The 26,158-nt window shown below is 35.4% G+C and overlaps 3 protein-coding genes across 4 annotated transcripts in view; 2 read left to right on the forward strand and 1 right to left on the reverse strand.

The window, feature by feature from the left end:
• The window catches only part of Liprin-gamma (liprin protein kazrin), a 146,866-nt gene that overhangs the window by 14,782 nt on the left and 105,926 nt on the right, over positions 1–26,158 (forward strand).
• LOC145727146 (uncharacterized) overlaps positions 5,225–26,158 on the forward strand; it is a 28,086-nt gene continuing 7,152 nt past the window's right edge. Inside the window, exons 1-4 of one of the 2 annotated variants that reach the window (XM_081976623.1) lie at positions 5,225–5,386; positions 5,444–5,623; positions 23,973–24,179; positions 24,245–24,416. In XM_081976623.1, coding sequence (XP_081832749.1) covers positions 5,294–5,386; positions 5,444–5,623; positions 23,973–24,179; positions 24,245–24,416 — 652 coding nt within the window. In that variant the 5' untranslated portion in view covers positions 5,225–5,293. The remainder of the gene's footprint in view (positions 5,387–5,443; positions 5,624–23,972; positions 24,180–24,244; positions 24,417–26,158) is intronic. The other variant, XM_081976622.1, reaches the window with a different exon arrangement.
• On the reverse strand, positions 11,263–13,301 carry LOC145727163 (uncharacterized). The gene is made up of 4 exons (XM_081976643.1): positions 12,824–13,301; positions 12,342–12,478; positions 12,007–12,078; positions 11,263–11,666 (listed from the first exon to the last, which is right to left on the reverse strand). The coding sequence occupies exons 1-4, from the start codon at positions 12,985–12,987 to the stop codon at positions 11,563–11,565; spliced, it is 477 nt and encodes a 158-aa protein (XP_081832769.1). The 5' UTR covers positions 12,988–13,301; the 3' UTR covers positions 11,263–11,562.

Below are 26,158 nucleotides of genomic sequence, written 5' to 3' on the forward strand. Positions count from 1 at the left end.
TAACTAATCTCTCGACAGTAATGAAACTCTTCCCACCCCGGTGTGTAATATACTATTACGTAGTCGGTTTCAGTCCGGGAAATGATTCATTACATCACTAGTCCGGAAAAGTCAGAACTGGTGGTTTTTTCCTGAAATTGTTTGTTTTTTTTTTCTGTTGCATGCCACTTGCTAAATAGTTCTAACTATTTCTTGTACCACCTTGAAGATTTAACGGGAATTATTTTTCCCCTTTTCTTTAAAATTGTTTCTAAAAACGCATCCATTTTTGACACTTTTTAATTTGACAGAAAGTCAACTATGGTTAACAAGTTGAAAAAGTTGCTGTACCAAAAATGTACAGGAGTGTTAAAGCTCAACCTAAGAAATATTCGAAATGTGCCCAAGAATTAAAATGTATTTTTCACTTACTGTAGGTATGAAATAACAGTATATTACGTAACTGCTGTAAGAAGCATTTTACGCACGATATGGTAAAAGTTAGTTCCATGAGTGCGTAAAATGCCTTAGAGCACGTGTAACGTACTATACTTTACCTACGACCAAATGTAAAGTCCTGCTTTCGCAACTTATATAATTTAGAATAATCTTTTTTCTTAAAAAAAATATTTTCATCGTATTAACATCATATTTGTACTAATCTTAGGAATTATGCTACTAAAGAAAACATAATAATGTAATAAAAAAATTTCACAAAACCATGTTAGCTAATTGTTAGTGTTGTTCTTAAAATAATGATTTACGGTGATATTACAGTTATTAAGAACAAATGGCGTATCTGTTTTATTGCTTGTTGAGACTTAGGCAAGTGTTACATTGTTGCTATTATACACCTCAGTTGAATTATATTTAGTATTAGTAGCATTACTTGATGTGTTTGCTATTGCAGATGATATTCCAGACTCTAGACGAACCGGAATTTGTACTTTAAACTTTAAAACTGTATAAACAATGCTCTACGCGATGATTTATATCTAATATACCTACTTTAATAAAGCATGAAATATAAACAGCATTAGAACAGTTAGTTTTTAGCCGATCTTCAAAGAGCTCAGAAAATTTGGACAAATAAGACAATTTATCGAATCGATATTCTTATGTGAAAGATATCTATTCCTTCAGAAACCGGGCATAACTGATTAGTGACTCTGAAAAACGTTTATTTCAGAGTCTGATAATGAAAAGTATTGTTACGCGTCCGAAAAAGTTTTTTCGACGATTGACTTTGAAAGGACCTCATGTACGCTTCCATTTAAAAGCAGAAAGTGGTTATTCGCCGCACGTGCGCAGAAAGTGAATCATTTTCTGCTCTAGAGCGTTTTCGCTTCCTACTAACAATCTACCCACCAACTTTTTCGGCGTTTTCATAACAACGCTTGACATACCTGTTTGAAATAAAGCCATTCCGTCAAAGTGATTTATCGGTGACAATGAGTTCGAGCTACGAAAATGATGTGAGTTGTCCTTCTACTCCACTCCACAGCAGTCGTCGAAAAAATATCGTCTATATTTCGATCCGAAAGTACTTTTTCCGCTTTTACATGATTGCAACGTTCGGCTTCGCCTCAAGCTGCAATTTTCATGTGCAAGCGGCAAATATGTACTTTCCGCTCTTAATATAGAATCTACTATTGCCGTTCTCGCATGACTTCCCGTGTCGGCTTCGCCTTTTGCTTTTTGTAAATAATAAAAGCAACCCAACTTTGACATCTAATGTACACGATTTATGCAAAAACACAACATTTGACAGATTTTGTTGATGCTTTTTTGGTTTTTTCTTCTTTTTGTGCTTATTTTAGTTTTTTGTGCTTATTTACTGCTATTTTTGTATGGTTTAACTAGTTTTTTACAAAACACACTTTTCAAGTTTTTAAAAATCAAGTAAACTAATAACTGCTTTGACAAAAAATTGCTTTAACGACAAAAACATGTTGCAAAATGTATAAGTTTCAATTTACAAATTTAAACTGACCAAAAAATTTCCAAATGCTCCTGAAGTAGTCTAAAAAAATGTAAATAAAAACATTCCAACACTATAGAACCTCTAAAATGTCTTGCAAAGCTAACAAAGCAGCCTAGAAGCTTCTAAATGCTTTTCAATTTATCTAGAAGCTCTTAAAAGCTTCCGTATGCTTCTAAAGCAGTTAACAGCTTCCACAAGTTTCTAAAACCGTCTACAAGGTTTCAAATGCCTTAAAGACGGTCCAGAACCTTCAAGGCTCTTTAAACTGTCCAAACACCTTCCAAATGCTCCTAAAGTAGTAAAAAGGTTTTAAAACACTACAGAAACTCCACAATGCTTCTCAAGCAGTCTAAAGTCTTACAAAATAGTCTAGAAGCTTCCAAAAGCTTTTAAAACACTCTAAAGGCTTCCAAACAAACTTCAACTAGTCTAGAAGCTCTCAAAAAATTGGCTCAACTCACAAACTCAAAGGCAGTCTAAAAGCTTCCGTATGCTTCTAGAGCAGTTTAAAAATTTCCAAAAGTTTAAATTCACATGTCTTAGAAGCAATCCCGAACCTTCAATGCTCCTAAAGTAGTCTAAGAAGATTTCAAAACACTACAGAAACTCCAAAAAGCTTCGAAAGCAGTCGGAAGTCTTTCAACATAGTCTAGACGCTTCCAAAAGCATTTAGAACAGTCTAAAAGCTTCTGTATGCTTCTAAAGCAGTTTAACAGCTTCCAAAAATTTCTAAAACCATCTACAAAGTTTGAAATGCGTGAAAGGCAGTCCAGAACCTTCAAGGCTCTTTAAATTGTCCAAACACCTTCCAAATGCTCCTAAAGTAGTCTAAAAAAGTTTTAAAACACTACAGAAACTTCAAATGCTTCTCAAGCAGTCTAAAGCCTTCCAAATTAGTCTAGAAGCTTCCAAAAGCCTTTAGAACACTCTAATGGCTTCCAAACAAACTTGAACTAGTCTAGAAGCTCTCAAAAATTTTCAAGGCAGTCTAAAAGCTTCCGTATGCTTCTAGAGCAGTTTAAAAATTTCCAAAAGTTTAAATTCACATGTCTTAGAAGCAGTCCGAACCTTCAATGCTCCTAAAGTAGTCTAAGAAAGTTTCAAAACCCTACATAAACTCCAATATGCTTCTAAAGCAGTCGGAAGTCTTTCAAAACAGTCTAGAAGCTTCCAAAAGCATTTAAAACAGTCTAAAAGCTTCTGTGTGCTTCTAAAGCAGTTAACAGCTGCCAAAAGTTTCTAAAACCGTCTACAAGGTTTCAAATGCCTTAAAGGCACTACAGAACCTTCAAGGCTATTTAAACTGTCCAAACACCTTCCAAATGCTTCTAAAGTAGTCTAAAAAAGTTTTAAAACACTACAGAAACTCCATAATGCTTCTCAAGCAATCGGAAGCCTTCCAAAATAGTCTAGAAGCTTCCAAAAGCTTTTAGAACACTCTAAAGGCTTCCAAACAAACTTCAACTAGTCTAGAAGCTCTCAAAAAATTTCAAGGCAGTCTAAAAGCTTCCGTATGCTTCTAGAGCAGTTTAAAAACTTCCAAAAGTTCCAATTCACATCTCTTAGAAGCAGTCCCAAACCTGCAATGCTCCTAAAGTAGTCTAAGAAGATTTCAAATCACTACATAAACTCCAATATGCTTCTAAAGGAGTCGGAAGTCTTTCAAAACAGTCTAGAAGCTTCCAAAAGCATTTAAAACAGTCTAAAAGCTTCTGTGTGCTTCTAAAGCAGTGAACAGCTGCCAAAAGTTTCTAAAACCGTCTACAAGGTTTCAAATGCCTTAAAGGCACTACAGAACCTTCAAGGCTATTTAAACTGTCCAAACACCTTCCAAATGCTCCTAAAGTAGTCTAAAAAGGATTTAAAACAGCAGTTTAGAAGCTTCCAAAAAATTTTGTGGACGGTTTAAGAGATTCCAAATGCCTCTAAAGTATTCCAGAGACCTTCAATATGCTGTTTAAACAGTCCAAAAACCTTCCAAATGCTCTCAAGTACTTCAAAAAAAATGTTAAAAGTTTTCAATACAGTCTAAAATCTTTCGTGTTTCTAAAGCATTTTGAAAAAAAAATTGCATCTCTGAAAGAGTTTTGTGCTTTATTAAGGCTTTTTTACAGCTTTTGATGCTTTTTTAAAGAAAATGATTTTGCTTTTTAAGCGATTTTTTTCACGATTTTTGTGCTTTTTAATCCGGGCTCTGAATTGTCAAGATTGTAAACAAATTTTACGTTTATTATGGTTGAAACCATAATTACTCGTACACCTATATTACCCTATTGTTAGAGGCTATTAGCAATCAATATTTCAACTGAATGATTTATTAAAAGTTTGATAAGATTCTGATAAATGATTGAAAATAAAATAGCATACAAACCACGGTGGAAAGTTTAATTTCTGTCTCGAGATAAAGTTCACCTCGACTTCGCCTACTACTAACCACCTAATATCTCGACAAGAATCAAATACTTTTCACCTGAGTATGTAATACTGTTGTACTATTTTCTAGACTGGTAATGAAATATACTATTTCACTTGCCTGACGTCAATCGCAAGTCATACAGAATTGTACACATGTAGGTAGGGAACAATTTTTTTTAGGTATAATTGATTATATGACTGATGATGATAGTGGTATGACTAAAAACTAGTTTCCTCTATTACCTTTGGAGATATTCAACTTCAAATATAAGCTATACATTTTCATTAGGCGTTTCGAATGTTCCTCAATTTATCAAAAAACAATAATATTCAATGTTTTACTAGTTTAACGTGATGCCTGTTATTCATCGCGGTATGTCGCTTATCATAAATTATTGCAGTAAGTTTCGCTTTGAAAAACATACATACAGTTTCTTTAGCAAATTTACGAATTTATTAGTTATCGTGTCTGAATTTTTGCATTTTTGTCTGATAATTTAATGTTAATTCGTGTTTTTTTTACATACGACACTCTATTTCATTTGACCTTAATCTCCAAAGCATTGTAAATGCACTTGTAAATATTTATAAGTGCAAGCTCGATGTTTTACGTTATTAATGTTTATGTAGTAAGTCATTTAACAGCGCTTTCGATAGTGTTATTTATCATTATTAATACGTTCGTAATGTAGGTGAATGAAAGCAGCAGCTGAAGCTTTACTGCTACCATTATCGTTATACGATTTTCACTTCTCGTGTATAAGGAAAATGGATGGTTTTAAAACTAAACAAAAAATCATGTAAATAAAACTAAACCTCATTTTGTTACTTACCTACTGAACTTCAACCTGAAATTCTCGTCAATTTTTTGACATGCCAGTGTTAAAATTTCATTCAATTTAGCATCAAATCGTTATGTTTTCATCCATCTTATCTCTAGCCGTTACAGGTATTTCCATTACCGAGGAAGACAAATTTCAATCCACCACCGATCAGTACATTTTATCTGTAAGCAAATTTATTTCGATTTTTGTATGTGCCTTACATAATTTGAAAAATCGACAGAATCAACTTTTGACTGCAGTGGCAAAAGACCAGCAGAAAGACTCATTACTGTCGGTGCTAGATGACAAAAACAAGATTATAGCTAATCTGAGAAAGCAACTGCAAAACCAGAAAATGCAGTTGACCTATTACATTCAAAAGGACATGAACAAGGGTAAAATAACACAACTTTCTCAATCGGTAAGAACTTTTATTTGAAAAAATAAATTTAAATGGTCAAAAATACACAAGAAAATTGCTGAAATATGCATGAAAATTCTCAGATTTCATTCAGATTTTCAAATTTATTTTTGGAAAAAATGCCAATAGGAATTAAGGAATTTTACAAGAATTCAACGAAATGATAAGAAAAAGGTTAATAAAAGCACACCAAAAGCAACAATTTAGGCAATAGAATTTGCAAACCATAAAATACCAAGTAGATGTGTTTCTTGGAGGAACAACATCTGCCATAACTGTCGAAACCCGTTCAACAGGGACCTGAAAGTATAAAGTGCCAATTAGATGTAATTCTTTGAGGAATTGCGCTGTGTTGTGTTTACAGCTTCATGGAGCCAAATTTGTCAGTACTGATGTTAAGAAACACTTTGATACTTACCTCACTTAGCGTCACAACTGTCAAATTTTGCTCCATGTAGTGTACTCCAATGATACAGTGTGATTTATTCAAGCGATAGAACTATTTTCGATTGGTAATTTCGCGTCACAGCTGCGTGATTTTTGACAGCTGTCAGGTGGCGTAAAAAACATATCAAAGTGTCTTTAGTTACTGTCACAATTGTTAAATTTAATTCTATTGAGCTATAAGTACAACTTGCAATGCTATTTATCAAAAAAATACAACTAATCTGCGTATTGTAGATGGATGCATGTTAGCGCTGAATGAGTTTTGACAGTTGACAGCCAGGTGACTGAAGAAATGTCACCTAGCCTCACAATTGTCAAATTTGGGGCTTTATTGCTGCAAATACAAAACACAACAGTTTTGCAATTGACAGTTTCATCTTACTGCTGAATAAATTTTAATAGTTATAACAAGCGTGACTATAAGACACGCTGTGAAATGTCATAACTATCAAATTTAACGTCTTAAACTGTCAATTATTAACGTCACAACTGCCAAATTTAACACCCAGAGTTACGAATAACAATTTGCGGCGTGGTTCATCAAAGAGACGCGAGTTTGACGTTTTATAGTTTCACGGCAGTGTTTAAATGAGTTTTGACATCTGCCAGGAGACTATAACTCTATAAATCGAAAAAAATAGTCTAATATAGTAAAGTCTTAACTATGGAGGGCTTAAAGAAGGAGTTAAATCGACATAGCCTTTCTTTAGGATGTTTGTCCTTACTTTTATTGTCGTTCCAACTTTTTCATGTAAGTGGCGCATCAGTAGCCTGCGCGCCATTTTTACCATGGTGTTATATGGAAGATTTCACAAGTTTGTGATTTTTTTATCAAACACAATCGATATCCGGCTTATATTTCTAAAATATTAAAAAAATTATAACATCAAATTGTGACCCATTCTTTTCTGAACATTTTCGGTTTTTATTCGCTTTGATATCTCAATTATTAGAAAAAATACAGGGTTTCGAAGAAAAGGTGAATATTTATCTCAATTTCACCAACGTCAATAATTGTATATGAAATTCATGTCGTTTCTTTGAGGACTTTTTACTTTAAGTTAAATATTGGTCTCGTCACACTTTTAACAATCAGCGTATTGTGTAAAGAATGTTTAATCCTGTTTGGTTAAATGTAATTTTTAATTCACACTTTATCCAGGCTTAGGACTGGTCCAATTTGTGCTTTATAATAAACCAGAGGGAGTTTAAAGGTCAACTGGTCAAAAGAATCACAACAATAAATTAACGAACAATATGTATAAAAGTAAAGATTAAAAACACCAAGAATATAAGAACCTGTAGAGCAAAAACATTTTCTAAATTGTTTTAGTAACGCGTTTGCCCTCCACGTGCCCTTATCACGGCAGTCATCCGTCTCCTCATGCTTCTGATAACATTATCGATCATGTCTTGAGGCAGATTGTTCCAAATCTCAACCAGAGCAGCTGCTAACTTGTTCGGGATTATGAACTGCAGGAGTTATGGACCTTAATCGTCTACCTAACATGTCCCAGACATGTTCAATTGGATTAATGTCTGGAGAACATGCCGGCCACGACATTGTTCTTATTCCGACGACATTCAAAAAGTAGGAGACACAACGAGCCTTGTGAGGGCGGCATTGTCGTGCATTAGCAAAAAGTTTCCTCCGATGTAGGGGGCGAATGGTACGAAATGCTCTTGCAGAACATCGCGAATGTATCCATTTAAAGCTCCATTAACAACCACCAACTCTGTTCGTGCCCCTAAGCATATTTCACCCCAGACCATCACTGAGCCTCCACCATAGGAGACAGTGGGAGTAAAATTAAATTGTTCATCTAGTTCTCCTCGGCGGCGATAAAACCTTTCCCTGCTGTTGATGGAATTAACACAAAATCGACTCTCATCTGTGAACAAAACATTGGCCCACTGATCATTTTCCCAATTTTCATGTTCCATAGCAAAGCCTAGTCTGGCCACACAATGACGTCGCCGGAGTAATGGAGCTTTCTTGGTTCTATAGGCTTTCAAACCAAGTTCCTTAAGCCTTCTGCTAATGGTTCGAGCACTTGTTCTTCTTCCACGTACTTCTTCTAGTTCGCAATAGATTACCTCTAAAATAGGTGTGGAAAAATAAGATTAATATGCAAATTTTCTTCGAAACGCTGTATTTTCTTTCATAATTGAGATATCAGAGGGAATAAAAAAGGGAAATGTTCAGAAAATAACGGGCTACAATTTGATGTTATAAACTGTTTGTTGTTGGGTGTCTCAAAGAGCACAGAAAATTCCGTACTTCCTTTTCGTCCCTGTATAGAACATACAGACAAACCATTTAAAAATCGTAATAAGACAAATGTATTCATGAAGAATCAAGGTACAATTCATAAAAAAGATGATCAAAATCGAGCAAAGGATTGAAGAGGAAATTGATGTTATACTCTAAAGTCTAAATTTTGACCGTTCCTCTAATTTTGCTGGTGTGTGTATATACCAAAATGAGTGAAAGGAAAGTGAGACTAGATAGAACCTGTTTGGTTCCGGGATATAAAAAAACTCCTGTCCCTCGCAAACTAGTAAGTTGATCGTTTGACAGGCAACGTCCATATTAAAATAAATATCAAAATAAAACAATATAGTTATATCATTTATTCCATCAACAGCACATTTAAGCGCATTCAACTTTAATATAGCTTTTTATATAGAAAACGTTGGTCTTTTACGATCTGCTTTCAAATCGCCCATTTTCGTCAGCAGCACTGAGGCAATAGTATATTCTATATTAAGAGCGGAAAGTATATATTTGCCGCTTGCACATGAAATTTGCAGCTTGAGGCGAAGCCGAACGCTGCAATCATGTAAAAGCGGCAAAAGTACTTTTGGCTCGAAATATAGACGATATTTTTTCGACGACTGCTGTGGGGTGGATTAGAAGGACAACTCACATCATTTTCGTCGCTCGAACTCATTGTCACCGATAAATCACTTTGACGGAATGTGGTTATTTCAAACAGGTATGTCAAGCGTTGTTATGGAAACGCCGAAAAAAGTTGGTGAGTAGATTGTTAGTAGAAAGCGAAAACGCTCTAGAGCAGAAAATCTCTCTTTCTGCTCGCGCGCGGCAAATAACCCCTTTCTGCTTCTAAATGGAAGCGTACATGAGGTACTTTCAAAGTAAGTCGTCGAAAAATACATATTACATACCTATATTATTATAGTTATTACTTATTTACCTCTTGAGTGCGCTCAATGAACTATTTTCTGCAGCAGTGTATCTGTTGTGTATTTTAGGAATAGGCGTAATTAACGATACCTAAACTAAGCTTTGTTTTGAGTGTAACAAAGTAACCGAATTGCCGTAAAATATCCGAGGTGTGAAAACTGAAAATAAAAGTTAGCTCCAGGTATCCAATGAATATGTACTTTCTAAGGACTTAAAACTAGCCTTAAAAAATCCACACCTAGTGTAAACCTGGATGAGAGTTCTGCAAAAAACTGGCTTGGATGGGAAGGACCTAAAAATAATCAGAAATCTCTACTGGAATCAGAGGGCTTGTGTCAGGGTAGGCGGAGAGACAACAGAAGAGATACAAATATCACGTGGTGTAAGGCAGGGATGCGTGCTGTCTCCTGTAATTTTCAATCCGTACTCGGAATCCTCAGAGAAGCCCTGCAAGTTATTGAAGCTTGAATCCTGCTAAATGGAGAACGATTGAATAACAAGGTATGCAGATGATACCGTTATTTTTGCAGACAACCTTGCTTCCTTGCAACTCCTAATGGACAGGGTCACATCATACAATCGACAATATGGTTTGGAAATAAACACCAACAAAACAAAGTTTATGATAATAAGTAAAAACCAAAACACCCGCGGTATTTTATTGGTAGACGGAACTCCTTTAGAAAAAGTCAACAAATACACATACTTGGGCACGAACGTAAATGATAACTGGTACCATTCTGTCGAGATCAGAACGCGTATTGAAAAAGCTTGAACAGCATTTGTCAGGATGTAAAAAGTCTTCACCAGCCACGACTTACAGCTGGCAACGAAAATTTGCCTATTGCGATGCTATGTGTTTCGACCCTTTTTTATAGGGTCGAATCGTGGGCGCTTACGGAGGCCTCCTCAAAAAAACTTGAGGCATTTGAAATGTGGCTATACCGAAGAGTCCAACGAATACCTTGGACAGAGAGAATAACTAATACGGAAGTGCTAAGAAGGATGGGAAAGGAAAAAGAAGTCCTGAATACAATTAAGACTCGAAAGCTACAATATCTGGGACATATAATGCACAATGAAAGCCCGTTTGTCCTTTTACAGAAGATCTTCCAAGGCAAAGTATATAGTAAGAACGTGGTTCAACCAATCAATCACTCAGCTGTTTCGCGCTGCTGTTAATATACTATACTACATAGCTAACATGATACCCAACATCCGGAACGGACAGGCACTCTAAGAAAAAGTGTAAACCAGATAATAATATATAATTAGCATGTATAATCCATATACCACCCAATATAAAGACAAACATCAATATAGTTACCAATTTATTAAAAATAAGTTTGTTTTAAGGAAAAAAACTCATAAGAAACCGTATATTTCGGAGAGCGCTTGCAACATGTGAGCCATCTGGCGGTAGCTTCTAAAAGCTGAAATACAAAGGCGGTTTTAGGCCCATTATTTTAACATTGCGATTAACCTCCTTCTTTAAGCCCTCCATAGTCTCAACCATATTAAAGGGTCTTAATGGCTACATGTTTCGCCTAAAAAGCACCAAACCGTACAGTTTACATTTCGGCCATAAACTCTTAAGTTTAACTGTACGGTGTGTGTACGTATTTTTAAGTTTTATTATATTTTAACTGTTTGGGTCGCTCTTTTTAGGCGAAACATATACCCATTAAGACCCTTTAATACAGGGTATTCCAAATGCATAGATTAACACACTAGATAGATATTAATCTCCGTGTTAATAAGGTGAAGCACTGTATGTATGATTTCTTTCGAGTCACAGGGGTCGCCACATGTTCACATTTGATGGTCGTCAGATGTCATTTTTACGTCTCTATTGTCATGACAGATTTTTAAAAGCGCCATCTGTTGGTAGACTTGCATAAACTGGTATTGGCGGGCTTTTTGAATTAAATTAAGTTTTTCTTTCATGGTTTTAGTTCAAGGAACAGGTAAATAAAACAAAGTCCAGTGTATGCAAAATATATTATATATATTTTAAGGAAATGAACATACAAAACACATACTCTACAAAAATAATAAGCTTTTGGTTAGTAAGTTGGTGCAAAACCCAAGACCTTAAGACTATAGTTAAGAATAGATCATAAAGCTACACTTTATACATAAAACATTACTATTATAAATAACATGCACATGCAAGTATCAACCATTGTATACCCATAGGTGTACCTCAAAGGTTTTTAAGAATGTTTCAAATATGGTTTTTTTTGTTTTTGGTTTTTTTTTTTGGTTGGTTTTTTTTGGTTTTTTATTTTTTATTTTGCTTCTTTAAAACGTGAAACTTACCAGAAGACAGGGATTCATTCTTGGAAAAGATGGAGGAAGTTGGAAGCACATCTTGATTAGGATTGCCTGTTGATGGATTACTTTGTGAAAATTTACTTAAAAAAAAATATATATAAACCTAGGAATACTTAACAGGTTTATAAATATTATTCTACTGGATATGCACAGATACCTGTATGAGAATTTGAGGATTAAAGAGCGTATGTAATTTGATTTGGTTTGTGCATGTCAAACAAAGGTTTGGTCCTGTTCATTTTTGCTCGTTTTTTTGGTGAACAAGTGCCTAATAATTATAGATATATCTAAATCAGTTCATTCAAACGTAATGTGGTGACGCGGGATATGATATAGCTAAACTTTTGAAAAAAACAAACTATACCAAATAATTATATGTATTCATATTTACCAGAAGTTGATGGTCTTTGATCTGGTAAGTTCTTTAATTTTTCATAGTCAATGGAGGGGATTTCAAGAGATTCTGTGAAACAAACATTTCAAATATTACAAGAACGAAAAGTATATAAGTCCATCTTCACATTTTCACACAGTGGAGGTGTTAGGTAAGTGCAACGAAAGAGCACTCACTCAATTTCCACATTTTTTTTATTAGATTTTAAATGGATATGCCCAACATGCTATCAGCAGTTTTTCCAGGAAACAAAACCACTATTAAAAAGAAAATACTAATACTAACATGCGCGACATCACTGTATAGGTACATTTTTATTTGAATAAAATTACTTGGGGAATCTGGGTCCTTTGGTACTTGCTGGCAAGGACTTGGTAAGAACCTTGAAGAAATCACTCCCTTTTTTAGCATGTGTCTGTTATATGGGTTAAATTCTTCAGGCAAAAAGTGCTTGTCACACACATAATACCTGAAAATACATTTCAGTTTCATTTTTATCTACTGTACCTTATTTCTATTAAGTACTACTATTAGTAGTACCTAGGTATAGTGCAAAACTAGGGTATTAAAACAGATACATTTATTAGTCACTTAGTCAGTGAGTCATAGTACTGTTTAAACGCACTTTATGCAAAAGAATACATTAGTTTTCCACTATACTTACCAAAATAATCCTCATAAACTAAGAAGCTATGTTAAGTTCTACAAATTATTAAACCTATTTTCTCTTTGCCTCCTTGAAAACCTCTTATAGTAATCCTCTTACTACCTTAACATTATAACAAATAAAAATGAACTTTACTTGAGAACTTACCTGCTATAAATTTCCATATTAGAACAAAGAAGTATAACAAATTGTCCTAAAAATTGTTTCCACAGTGAAAAAGTAACACTGTCTTTTTCCGGGTTAGGAAAACGAAATCGTCGGGAATGTTTTGAAGGGCTGCACCCCTTTATGGCACATCCCGCCTTGCCCATAGTGACAAAAGTCGTTGTAAAACCCAGCCAAAAGGTAAAAAACTAAACTAAAAAAACCTACGAAGAGAACACTATAAAAACACCGCCCACGAACTAGTATAAATCACACGTATAAATTAAAAACTACAACCGTAATATCAATATTTTAATAGACTTGTCTAAAAAAATTTGAATTTGTCAAAAGTTGTTTACATCCTTTTCATTTTGTTTTGCTTAACCACAAAAAACCATCTACAGGTAAAAACAATACAGTAGCTCCCCCTGTGTCTCGAAAGAATCCAAAACATGGCTTCACATTGGCTATATGAGATTAGTGGGCCTGTTCCAAATGTTTCGAAACGGTCTACCTTTTCCCACAAGGTTAAAGTTATAAAAATGGAATTTTGAAATATCACGTTTAAAAAATCGATCTCTTGATGGTCATTTCGAATTCGAATTTTAGGACCTGGGTCTATGGACCATCCACCACCATTTTTTTTTAATGGATCGGTTATGATTTTAATCAATTTTTACGTTCTACCAAAATTCCAGTTAAGGTTTAACAAAGTTTTATCCAGCCAGTTTTGATAAATCCGAGTTTAAATAATGAAGAAAGAATAACAGGTTTCATCGTTGACTAAAATAGTATATTCTATTTTAAGGGCATCGGTAAAGCAAAACGTCTTATGGGAGATTCAATGCATTTTATGACAATCTTTTAACCCAAATTAAAAAAAAACTAGGCTAGATATTGCTGTTTTTTAAACGGAATATGAAAGAAGACACTTGCTAGAATGTGCGAAAGTCAATATAATTTTAATAATACGCCAATTAAAATATTTAGAAGCATTTTAACAAAATGCTAAAATTACCATAATTTTCAAGTCACTATTTTTCCTACCTGCAAAACTTTTTTGGCGACAAAAATAACTTTCGCACATTCTCCAAACCTTTAGCTATTTAATAAAAAAAAATCACGCAAATAAGTTAAAAATTAAAGTCGTAGTTTGGGTTAAAATATAGGACTAAAAAATTGTTCGAATTACGGAGCGGAAATCTTGCATCTTTGTTCCATATCACTCTAGGAGCCTCGTCGCTTAAACAGTAATGTCTGCGTTAACACTGCCGTAGTTTTATCGACAGAAACAAAGAACGAACACTGTTTTTTATATATTTTTCTACACGTAGGCCAAGCATCGCGATCGAAAAACGTAAAGTCTTTACCGATCCCCTTAAGAGCGGAAAGTACATATTTACCCCTTGCACATGAAAATTGCAGCTTGAGGCGAAGCCGAACGCTGAAATCATGTAACGACTGTAACGACTGCTGTGGGGTGGACTAGAAGGACAACTCACATCATTTTCGTAGCTCGAACTCATTGTCACCGATAAATCACTTTGACGGAATGGCTTTATTTCAAACAGGTATGTCAAGCGTTGTTATGGAAACGCCGAAAAGTTGGTGAGTAGATTGTTAGTAGAAAGCGAAAACGCTCTAGAGCAGAAAATAATTCACTTTCTGCGTGCGACTAATTACTTTCTGCTTTGAAATGGAAGCGTACATGAGGTACTTTCAAAGTCAGTCGTCGAAAAAACCTGTTAATATCTAATTAGAAGGTGGATTAGGGATGGAAAATAGGTTGACATTTCGTGTCAAACATTTATAATGTGTCAAGTTACATTACTAGTTGAATGGTTCAATTACATAAAAGAGAACTAGTAACATTACTCGTGATGCTCAGATACGATGACAGCAGACGTTCACATCTCGAAGCACGAGAAATATTCAATAATACATTCCTTGATCGAAAACTCATATCTCCATCTACCGTATACATTTCTCACCTCTAATTCACCTTCTAATTTGACGTTATCAGGTATTCTAGCCAACAATGAAACCTGTTGTTCTTTGCTCAAAGTTTAAACTCAGATTTCTCGAAACTGCCTGAACGAAACTTTGCAAAACCTTATTTGCTGATCCAAGAAATTTTGAAAGAACTAACACATTTGATTAAAATCATTACCGATCCATTAGAAAAAATGGTGGTGAATGTCGCTGGTTTGAAGACTTAAGCCCTAAAAATTCGAAATGACCATCAAGAGACAGATTTTTTTAACCTTACGTGATATTCCAAAATTCCATCTTTGTAGCTTTCACCTTGTGGAAAAAGGTAGACCGTTTCGAAACATTTGGTATACCCTGTATAGTTGAGACTGAAGTTTTTCTTCGAATTATACCTAATTCGGTCTCTTTGAGAACATGGACTCATTCTATGACTATAAACCTGTCATTAAACGTCATAGCTAGTTCAGTTCGTCAAAGTAATCCACGTTTTTCCAACCACATAAATTCTAAACTTTTCGACGTTGCCAAAATGAGTTAATCAAAAGTTTTTTGGCTTTGACAACGTTGATTTGAAGGTTCAAGCTTTTCCACGTTCAAAATATGTTTTAGAGTATAGTAACAGTTTTTCTGTTTGTGAAAGTTTGGTGTGAGTTTAAAACGCCAAAATCGTTGTTGCAAATCCATATACTTTTCATTTTATTTTTGAAATCTACATGATATTTTAAGAATTGTGATTTAAATAAACTATAGAGATGAACTGAGAGACAAGTAGTTGAACAAGTTTATTTTGTTTAAGGGCCAGTACTATCACTTCAGAATAATTTTATTCCAAAGATAATTTCTATAGAATCTATAAGAAAAATAACACTAGTATTATCCGTAGTATTTATTATGCAACTACAGTTTGCTGCGCTATGTTATAAAAAATCGTGCTAGTTAGTTTAGTAATTAAGATACCAAGGGCATTATAAGTACAATAATGCATAAGGTCGATAGGGTAGAACACGAGGGCCCGAGAGGTTACCTAAACTAACCTAACCTGACCTCTTTCTCTTTTGGCATTAGCATAACTTAGTCTGTGCTTATAATTATTTCTCAAGAAGCCATCCACTATTAATTGTAATTTATTTTTCTCTTCAAAAGATAATTTCCTTTGTCTAAACGAAAAAGGTTCAGTATTGGTGACATTAATTTTACATTCAAAATCAATTTTTGGACGATTAGGTTTTGGATAATTTATATAATCTAAAATAATATTTTTGACCTCTTTCCTAGTTTTATTGTCAAATAGTTCTCTGATTTTTAAAATAGGGTCATTATCATTAGGACTGTTTACATCAACTAGCATTAAACATTGTATTTCATTTGAAATGTGATTTGATTTTTCTTTTTCTCTAATTTGTAATTCTTGGCCTAATGAAATTTCAAAATTTTCTGACTGAATAAAGTCACGCCCCAACAAAGACAAATAATTCATAGTATTATTAGGTATAGTATATACGAAGTCAGTTGAAACTACTCAAAAAACAATTCTGGTGGAATAATCGTCGGCATCTTTGTTAAACATGGGCGGCGTTATAAAAATTTATTAAGGCGCTTTTTGCATGAACTGATCAATAAAACAAGTAAGAAAAACGTATCATTGTTAATAAACAATGTAACTTAAACCCCAAAGAACTGTATTAAATATGTAAACACACACTGAACAATATTACTTATATTTTAATATGATACGAATGAAAACTCTAAATACCGGACTGCACTGCCTTTTTCACAAGTACGGAAGGAAGCTAATCGAGGGTCTAACAAGCATCTGAAAAAACTAAAAATAGTTTTTGAAATGCTGGCCAATAGAAACTGTGGTGCAACCAATCAAACAGCTTTACGGTGATTATACTCAGAATTATTGGTGACACTCGCACATCAAGTCCACGTTGACTCGCTGCAAATTTCTACGGGGGACAATCACATACAAATTTGCTCGTTTTTTCCTATGCTTTATGTGGTGTGTTGATCGATCCCCGTATTTTGACCTGTCCCAACTGACTTCGTATAGACTATACTACATGAAAAGTAAATGGTATTTGCACATTCTCAACTATAATACTAGTAACAAAAAGACCTAAAAGTTCAAGCCTGGACACACATGCCCTGAAATAAATTGTCATCTACTACGTCTCTTAAAACAGAACCATATGGTAAAACATTCATCTTAAAGATATGGGACTTCCAGTATCCAAACAAGCATTAATAGAAACATACAAATTTTCTGTGTTACCTGTACTAACTGCTAACTTAATTGGTACCATAAAATCTGGCTTAATTGCTTCTTTTTCCACCAAAAGAGTAGTGGCGTCATTGGGAACATTCCTCCCAATTGGTCCTCTGGACCCCTTCGCAAACTTAACAGGGCAGCAGTTTTTCATCTGATGCTCCACTGAACCACATGAATAACATGATCCTCTTTGACGTCGAGGCTTTGTGCAGTCTGCAATATAATGTCCAAATAAATTACAGTTATAACACCGTACCGGAGGAGACACATGTTGATGTTGTTCCCTGGGGTGCACTGCTAAAGATGGTTTCTTCTCAACTGTATGTGAACTTGATTTTTGTCGTGGAACCTTTAATTTTCTGGACTCAGCAACCCTTTTCATAATCAATTATGTCATGGTAAAGACGATCTTCATCAAAATGTGGTTTGGACATTAACAAGTTACTCAAATCCTTGGATAAAACCACAATAATGACCTGCTCCTTCACTTCCTTAAAATACAGTTGAAACTACCTAGCTCCATACACATTGAAACTTTTTCATGAAAATAAAGGGACTCTGACTCCTTGGAATGTTGGATTCTTTCACACATTTTTTTCCACAACTCGGTTTTACTGGTCTCAAAAATAAATGATTTATGAAAAGCCTCCTCGAAGGACCATGCCAATCAATAATGTCTTTGGATGCATACCAATGTTTGGTTGCTCCATCTAAGTGAGTTCGTGCTGTTTGAAAGGTTATTACATCTGCCACATGTAATATAGCAGTAGGCTGTATTTGCCTCAACCAAATTGATGCACTTCTAGGTCCCTGTTCACCATTAAAAATGTCAATGGATTTAGATAAATTGGGCATAACATTAAATGAGGGAATTGTATTCTCATTTTTAGGGATTTGTGTAGATCCCTGATGATGATTTATTGACCTTCAGTCTCTTGCTGACTAGCCATAGCGGTTCTTACGACTTTTTCGGTTTCTGAGGAACTGTTGCCATGCTCTTGTGCAAAGACTTCAAAATCTTGATTAGTGTACATCTTAAATTCGGCTACCCAGTTGAATGTGTATTCCGGTCTCTACCCCACACCTGATGTTGTAAGAACTCCACTTAAGTTTCATAAAAAAACATATAAACTTAACTTCAAAGTAGCAACATAATTTTATTAAGGTTTTTAAAATCCTTGTCACGTGTTTCCCTTTAAACCTAATACTTAATCCCTTTCTTCCCCCAATCTAACCTAACTTCTTTCTCTTAAAATCAAACCTAACCTCTTTTTCCTTTGGCATTAGCATAACTTAGTCTGTGCTTATATTATTGATGAAATAATAGCCCTGTCGGACATTAAAAATTTAATTAGGCATTTAATGAATAGTCGGATATAATGTTTTATGTGACCTTTGGTGGCCATAAAGACTAAGAATTCGTAAATATCTCGGTATTTTTTATTTTCATAAACTAGCTTAAAAATTGTATTCGTTTAAAAGCAGCGTAAAGAATTCTATTAAATCTCTTTGAGGACAAAATTTTCAACATCTACTAAGCTACCTGGAAAAAATTAAATATCAACTACAGGATATTTTATTTAAAAATCGAAAACGTACTTTCTTTTGAAAAACTATACTGACTACGTTTATATCGAGCAAATTGAACCCGCTTATTCAATCCGAACAAGTAAACCGCCATAAAATCCTCGATATAAACAACGCAGATTAACGATTTGGATTGACTAGTCGATCCTAAAGATTAACAGGATTGTAACACTGAATCCGATTAAAACGCCACTTTTTAAACGAGATATACGGTATTGAATAATCTGGCATTTGACAAATGACGTTAACAAAGACAAGTGAAGTGAATGAAGTAATCACAAAAACAACTCCAATTTTTGGTTATTTTTTTAGAAACGACTTATTTTCTGCTTTAACTTTAATTTTAAATTTTAAACCGCTCAATTTATTCGTTTTGATTTGTTGGAGGAAAAACCGAAAACCGAAAGCTGACTGTGACAAAATAGGAATGTTGTCATCAGTGTTAAGTGCCAGTTCTATTTTGTATCTTTTTTATTTTGTTGCTGGCTTGCTCTGATTCTATCGGCTTGTCTAAATCGATTGACCAATCCAAACAAAGCTAAATACGAATAAAACGGGATTCAACTTATGATTGTTCTATCCGCTTCAATAATCGGATTAAGGTTACACGATATAAACGTAGTCATTGAACCGTTTTTTAATGTGATGTGATATCCTTTATTTTATACAATGGTGAGTCGCACGTACAGGGTGCGACAAACCCATCAAAACACTGACCCTCTACATTTTTCCCCTTACCGCTCTCTCAAATCACTTGTACGTACGATTTTAGCCATTTTTTTTGTTTTTACCCAAATTTTTACCAAAAGTGTCAAGAGTAGGTAGTTGATTTCGAGATAACGGAAGCAAACAACCCCTTTGAAGGGGTGATTTATACCCTTACAAGGGTCGAATAAAGTTTCCAGTGCAATCGTTATGGTGCAACGGATTTAGTGAATTTAGTGGGGTCTTATTTACAGTTTGAGGGATGCAAAATAAATCGGTTTTTTTCACCCCTTTCATCGAATATCAATACAAGAATAAATAATCACGATGAAGTTGGTCTAACCTAGACAACTGATAATTCTGAAAAAATTCCGGATTAATTTACAAAATCAGGGCTACCTTGAAAATGTTCGTTGCTACTTACTAGGTATAACTCAGCACCTCCGCCTTTCAGGCATAAAGCTCCATTCTCAACCAGTGAAAAAATCTGAAAAAATTCAGGGACAATTTACAAAGGTTAGGTTAGGGTTAAAAAGCCCGGAATAAAAACTGTAAGGAGATCAAAGAAAAAATCCGGAAACAGAGAGGTAAAGGAGATCAAGGACAGATTTCTGAAGAATGAAGGAAGTCAAAACAAGACGTGGATGACAGAGAAAATATTACAGATGATGGAAGAAAGGAGAAAACACAAGAATGACATAACCACGTACATGGAGATCAGAGAAGCCAAGCAGAAAGAAATGGAAGAAAAATTCCACGAAATAGAAACATTACATAAAAAAGTGAGAGAAATAACTCTTGGTAAGTGAGATAAGACACTTGGAAGGAATACATGGAGAACTTGTTCTTCGATGAGAGAGGATCAACAGAAACTGGACCATCAATACTAACAAGCGAGATAGAAGCAGCCAAAAGATCGCTGAGAGAAGGCAAAGCTCCAGGACCGGACGGAATACAGACAGAGTTCCTTAAGCTTTTGCATGAAAAATCAATAAAAATGATGTGCAAAATATTTAACAATATCTATGACACAGGCAACATCCCGAAAGAATGGCCCATCTCTGAATTTATATTGCTGCCCAAGAAACAAGGGGCAAAGAAATGCGGATAATACAGAACCATAAGCTTAATGAGCCATTTACTAAACTGTTTTCTTAAGGTTATCCATCGCATAAAATACAAGATATGCGAAGAGAGAGTAGCAGACACACAATTTGGCTTCATGAAAGGAGTTGGAACAAGAGAAGCACTGTTCAGTATACAAGTATTATTCCAACGGTGTAGGGACATGAATTGCGACATTTATACCTGCTTTGTGGACTACCAAAAGGCGTTTGACACAAAGTCCAACACCAGAATATGATACAACAGCTGAAAGGCACCGCAATGGATGATAAAGGCCTCAGAATTATACAAAACTTGTACTGGAACCAGACAGCCAGCTAAAAATCAACGCTGGAGATGAAACAACAGAGGCAGTTAACATTCTGCGGGGCATACGACAAGGTGATAATGGAATTCTTGTAAACGGTGAACTGCTGAATAATATTCAATATGCAGATGATACCGTCATATTTGCAGATATTCTAGAAGGTCTACAACAGCTAATGAACAACAAAACGAAATTCATGGTCATAAGTAAAGAAAATAAAGAAATTTGCCAACTATTTATTAAAAATATACCAATAGAACGGGTATCCAAACTTGTCTACCTGGGAACCTTAATAAACGAACAGTGGAACCACTTACAAGAGATCAGACGTAGAATAGAAAAAGCAAGAGATACCTTCATCAAAATGTCTAAGCTCTTCAAAAGCCATAACCTCAAATTAGATATCAAAGTAAAACTACTGCGCTGCTATGTGTTCTCCATATTGTACTATGGCATGGAATCCTGGACATTGACCGAAGCTACACAAAAGAAGCTCGAAGCCTTCGAGATGTGGCTATACAGAAGGATCCTTAGAATATCATGGGTAGATAGAGTGACCAACTAAACAATACTGGAAAGAATGGGGAAGGAAAAAGAGGTGATGAAAACGATTCAGAGAAGGAAACTGGAATATCTCGGACATATAATGAGAAATGACAACAAATACAAACTCTTAAAATCCATCCTCCAAGGAAAAATGTATCAGCGTGGCAAAAACCATAAAAAAAATGTCTACCTGGCCCTGTGACGTCACGAATTTTGCCCTTTGGTCCCTTAAGTGTTACAATGCATTCCAAAGTTCCCAAAAAAGCGTAATATTACTCCTTTTTACGTCATTTGAGAGACAGATAACGGTTGATTCGTGCATCAGATTTTACCTGCATTCTTTACTAGATGCGGGTAACATCCCTTAACTAAAAAAGTGCCCTTAACTGACCCTTTCACCCTTAGATAAGGGCAACCGTCGTCGTTTTCCGATATAACATCATCTTCGAAGGGTCTTGAACTGGCCTTTTTCAAACAAAACCCCATTTCTCTTAAAAGTGACTTTAATTCAGGGAGAATTGTGACCACCTTGTAGGGTTTTCGACTGTTTCCGGCCCACGGTTAAGTAGAATCGTTATCATTAGGAACATTTATGCTGTCTCGCAAATTTTTCGTAGCTCTAACCGTTACCGAGTTATTTGGTTTGGTGCAACAACTTTTCAAATCAGTTGAAATTGTGATCTAAAATTTTAGAACATGTATTTCGCTTATTTTTAGGAATTCAGGGTGGTTAAGCCATTTAAAAGAACTTTGGTAAACTCCTCTTTTCAGTGGTGATAACCAAAAAATTCTATCTTAAAAAATGTGTACAGGGTAGCCCAGAAACGTGTACCACAATACTTTTTATGCACGCCTCTACATTGGAAGCAATAACGATCCTGCTAACTTATATTGCTGGGTTAACAAGTTTATTAGGAGCATTTTTGCTCTCCTGCTAATTTATTCTAGCTCTAACCGTTTTTCTGGCAAAAACTTATGGTGCACCCTTTAATTGTTCTGTAATTTGAACTTCCTGAATCTGGCTTATTTTTGCAAGTTCATGTTCAACCACTCAAAAACGCACTTTTAAACAATTTTCACGCACTTTTAAACAATTTATGTACTGATGTGGTGGAAGTTTCAACATGTATTGTATATACATATGTCTTCTTCTTCTTGTAGCGCTACAACCCTGGGTGGGTCTTGGCTGACTGTACGACTTTTTTCCAATTTGTTCGGTCTTCCATCAACCTAGGGTCAAATGGAATGTTCATTTTCCGGAGATCTGCTTGGATGTTATCTTTCCATCGCATTCTGGGACGTCCGAGTGGTCTTTTGCCTGTGGGAATCTCCTCCCATACCAGTTTTACAAGTCTTTCGTTATGCAGTCTGTGCACGTGGCCTGCCCATCTTAGTCGCTGTGATTTAATTTCTTGGACAATATCGGCGTCGTTGTAGAGTGCTTTTAATTCGATATTGGTTCTGATCTTATACTGGTTTGTGGTGATGTCATGGTGAGGTCCGAAAATTTTTCTAAGTATTTTTCGTTCAAAGCGCCTTAGCTTTTCTTCGTTTGCTTTGGTCATGGTCCACGTTTCGCATCCGTACGTTATTACAGGTCTGACGATGGATTTATAGATTTTGATCTTTGAACTTCTTGTGAGATTTTTTGATTTTATGAGCTTATTCAGTGCAAACAGACAGCGGTTTGCAGATTGGATTCTGTTTTTTATTTCTTCGGTAACATCGTTGTCCGCTGTGATTACGGCCCCCAGGTACTTAAAACGTTGTACTCTTTCGAAATTAAAGGTGTTGATCGTCACATTTTGCCCTATTCTGTCTCTTCGTGTTGTTCTATTTATACACATATATTTCGTCTTCTCTTCATTGATCTTCAGCCCTACTTTACTTGTTGCTCCTTCCACCTTGTTGAAAATGTCTTTCGTGGATAGGGTGGAGTCTCCAACGAGATCTATGTCATCCGCATATGCGAGTAGCAGCTTGGGACCTTGAGCCGATAGCAGTTCTGTTTTTATTTCGGCCGACCTCATGGCTTTCTCCAATACAAGGTTAAAAAGTAGTGGAGATAACGCATCGCCCTGTTTAAGTCCACTGTTGATTTCAAAGCTGCTAGAGAGTTTATTATTTACACGCACTTTAGATATTCCACCCTCCATACAGACTTTGGTCATCCGAATGAGTTTCTTTGGTATTGAGAACTCCGCCATGGCATTCCATACTTGGCTTCTTTCTACGCTATCATATGCCTGTCGAAAGTCTATGAAAAGATTGTGTATGGGTCTGTTATACTCCCATCCCTTTTCTAGAAGTTGTCTCAGCGTGAATAGTTGATCTATTGTTGATCTGTTTGCCCTAAACCCGGCTTGATATTAGCCTAGGACATTTTCAGCATAAGGGATTAGTCTACTAAGAATGATGTTTGAGAAGGTTTTATATGCCGTGTTTAGGAGTGAGATTCCTCTATAATTCGCGCATTTTGTTTTGTCCCCTATACATATATACATATGTACAGATATTTAAATTAATGGTCATATTATAGCCTATCTAATCTCAGAGAGATTATCGATCTAGAGCAGAGCTAATCGCCCTCTTCGGTTCTTGCCATTAATTTTCAGTGCATGCCCCAGGCTTCCGAAGACAGCTTACCCTTAAATTTGGCGATAAACAAATTCTGCAAGCAGAGCGGCATCAAAACCAAATTACTGCTACTACACGAACGCATGAGCCAGCTAGAATATAAAATTGGAAATGCCCTAAAAGATCAAGAGTTTATACTGCGAAAGATCGTTAACAAACTGTGCGAGATTGTTAAAGCTCATCAGGTAGGTGTTGGTAAAACGAGAAAGCTTTTAAGCCCAAACCATTAATTAATTAATGGTCATCATAGCCTAAATCAAAGGATTTCAAGGAACAATTCAAAAGCTTTGTTTCTGACCCCGCAGGAGTTAGTTTGTTCGATAAACTATTGACCGCCACAATAGCTTTGGGAAGCAAGCTGGATGGCTTCAAAATTTGTTGCGACCGTGTATTGATAATTGAAGAGGAGCGGAACGCAATTGGTAAGTTTATTTTTGAAAAAGTTTTTGCAAAATGAAACCCTCGGATTGTTACAGTATTAAATACAATTATATTTGACGAAAATCTTGTATAAATGTTAACATTTAAACTTTAGTTGCACCCTGAGCAAAGTCAGAACAAAATAATCCTTTTTGGATGTAATTGTTGTTTGGTACTGAACTACTTCTACATACATACAGAGTAATACTACTTCTCCTGTACTCCTGTAACGATAATTAAAAATTCTTCTTAGTAAAATTACTATACCTAGATTAGGACTTAAAGACTGACTTTTTTCACTCGTTTTGTCACAACGATGCAAATAGGAGCTAAGAGTTTTAGAATTTTACTAAGTTCCCAAAATTTAACTTCAAATGCCTGGGACAGGTAAAACTTACTTTCAAGCATCGAAAATTCCCCTTGTAGACAAAAAAATCAAAGTAATTTAGACGTCATAATTAACTCAAAAGGTAATTAAGTCAATCTAGTTAAAGTTTCGTTGGAAGCATTAAAATCTTTTTTAAAGCCAAATGTGGACATTTTTTACAATTTTTGACTAGCCATGTTACGAAAATTTAACCTAGAAGGCACTACCAAATCAAGATGGAGCAAAGAGATGATATATTTGACACACACTTTTCTTATAGAGATTATAGGCATCGTCCAACAAATGTCATTGTCAAGTGCGAAAAGCTATACTTTTCCGCACGCGATTGCAGTTGAGATAAGCAAAAACACCGAAAAATTAGACTTTTAATCACTCCACCGGCCCAAGGGCTAAGGCCGGGGACTATGTTCACCTCCTAACTAGTTCAAACAAAGTTACGGAGTCAAAAATTGTGTTCTAAACGTTTCCTCTATAGCTTTTTTGAGAATTCGTTGCCTGGACTACTTGTGATCCTATTTTACTGTGTGCATCGCATCATCAGAAACAGCTCACCTGTGGACAAACGGCGTTCCATGTTTTTTACGTTAGTTAGTTAGTTAGTTACCAGTCCTTTTTACCCGACTGTGGTTTAGGCCTCTTTCCTTCAGGAAAGGCATTTAGCCATAATCTTCCACGCTGGCCAGGCGGGTTGGAAAATGGAAATATCCGCAAAATTTTATTTTCAACCAGGTATATAATAACGTTATTTCTTATGTGTAAACCAGGTGGAAAGATGAAAATTACCTGCTTTGTCTTTCCACCCGGGTGGAAAGTACTCACTTCCACCCGGATAAATGTCATTTTCCACCCGGGTGAATGTCAATATGCGTTTTGTCATATCTGGGCTTACTTTTTATAGCTAAGAGACTGTGCCGCCACCTCTGCAACAGCTCGCAGCTCAGGTGATGATGAGTAACAACTGCGTCTTCAGAAATCTCCATGTTAAAAGCACTTTTAGAAACGTTTCAGCTCAAAATATTAAAGACGGAATAGCACAATAATGACGTTGTCAAGATTGTAAACAAATCACCAGTCGTTTATTGTGGTTGAAGTAATAACTACTCGTACCTATACTACCTTATTGTTTGGAGACTATTAGCAATCAACAGTTCAACTGAAGATTTATTAGAAGTTCGATGAGATTTTGATAGATGGTTGAAAATAAAATAGTATACAAACCACGGTAGAAAGTTTAATTTCTGTCTCGAGATAAAGTTCACCTCTACTTCGTCTCGGCGAACTACCTAACATCTCGACAGAAATCAAACACTTTCCACCTGAGTATGTAATATACTATTTGATTTGAAATATGGTTCC

This window comes from Ips typographus, linkage group LG3 (genome assembly GCF_016097725.1).
Source record: "Ips typographus isolate SLU linkage group LG3, UJ_Ityp_2.0, whole genome shotgun sequence".
Lineage (NCBI taxonomy): Eukaryota > Metazoa > Arthropoda > Insecta > Coleoptera > Curculionidae > Ips > Ips typographus.

What these genes read in the sequence shown, in the direction of transcription:
- LOC145727163 (XM_081976643.1), bottom strand. Translation starts at nt 12,987, where the DNA reads ATGGGCAAGGCGGGATGTGCCATAAAGGGGTGCAGCCCTTCAAAACAT. An exon ending in AATATGGAAATTTATAGCAG is followed by an intron (nt 12,479 to 12,823) that starts GTAAGTTCTCAA and finishes ATGTATTTTCAG; the next exon opens with GTATTATGTGTGTGACAAGC. An exon ending in TCAAAGACCATCAACTTCTG is followed by an intron (nt 11,667 to 12,006) that starts GTAAATATGAAT and finishes ATCCATCAACAG; the next exon opens with GCAATCCTAATCAAGATGTG.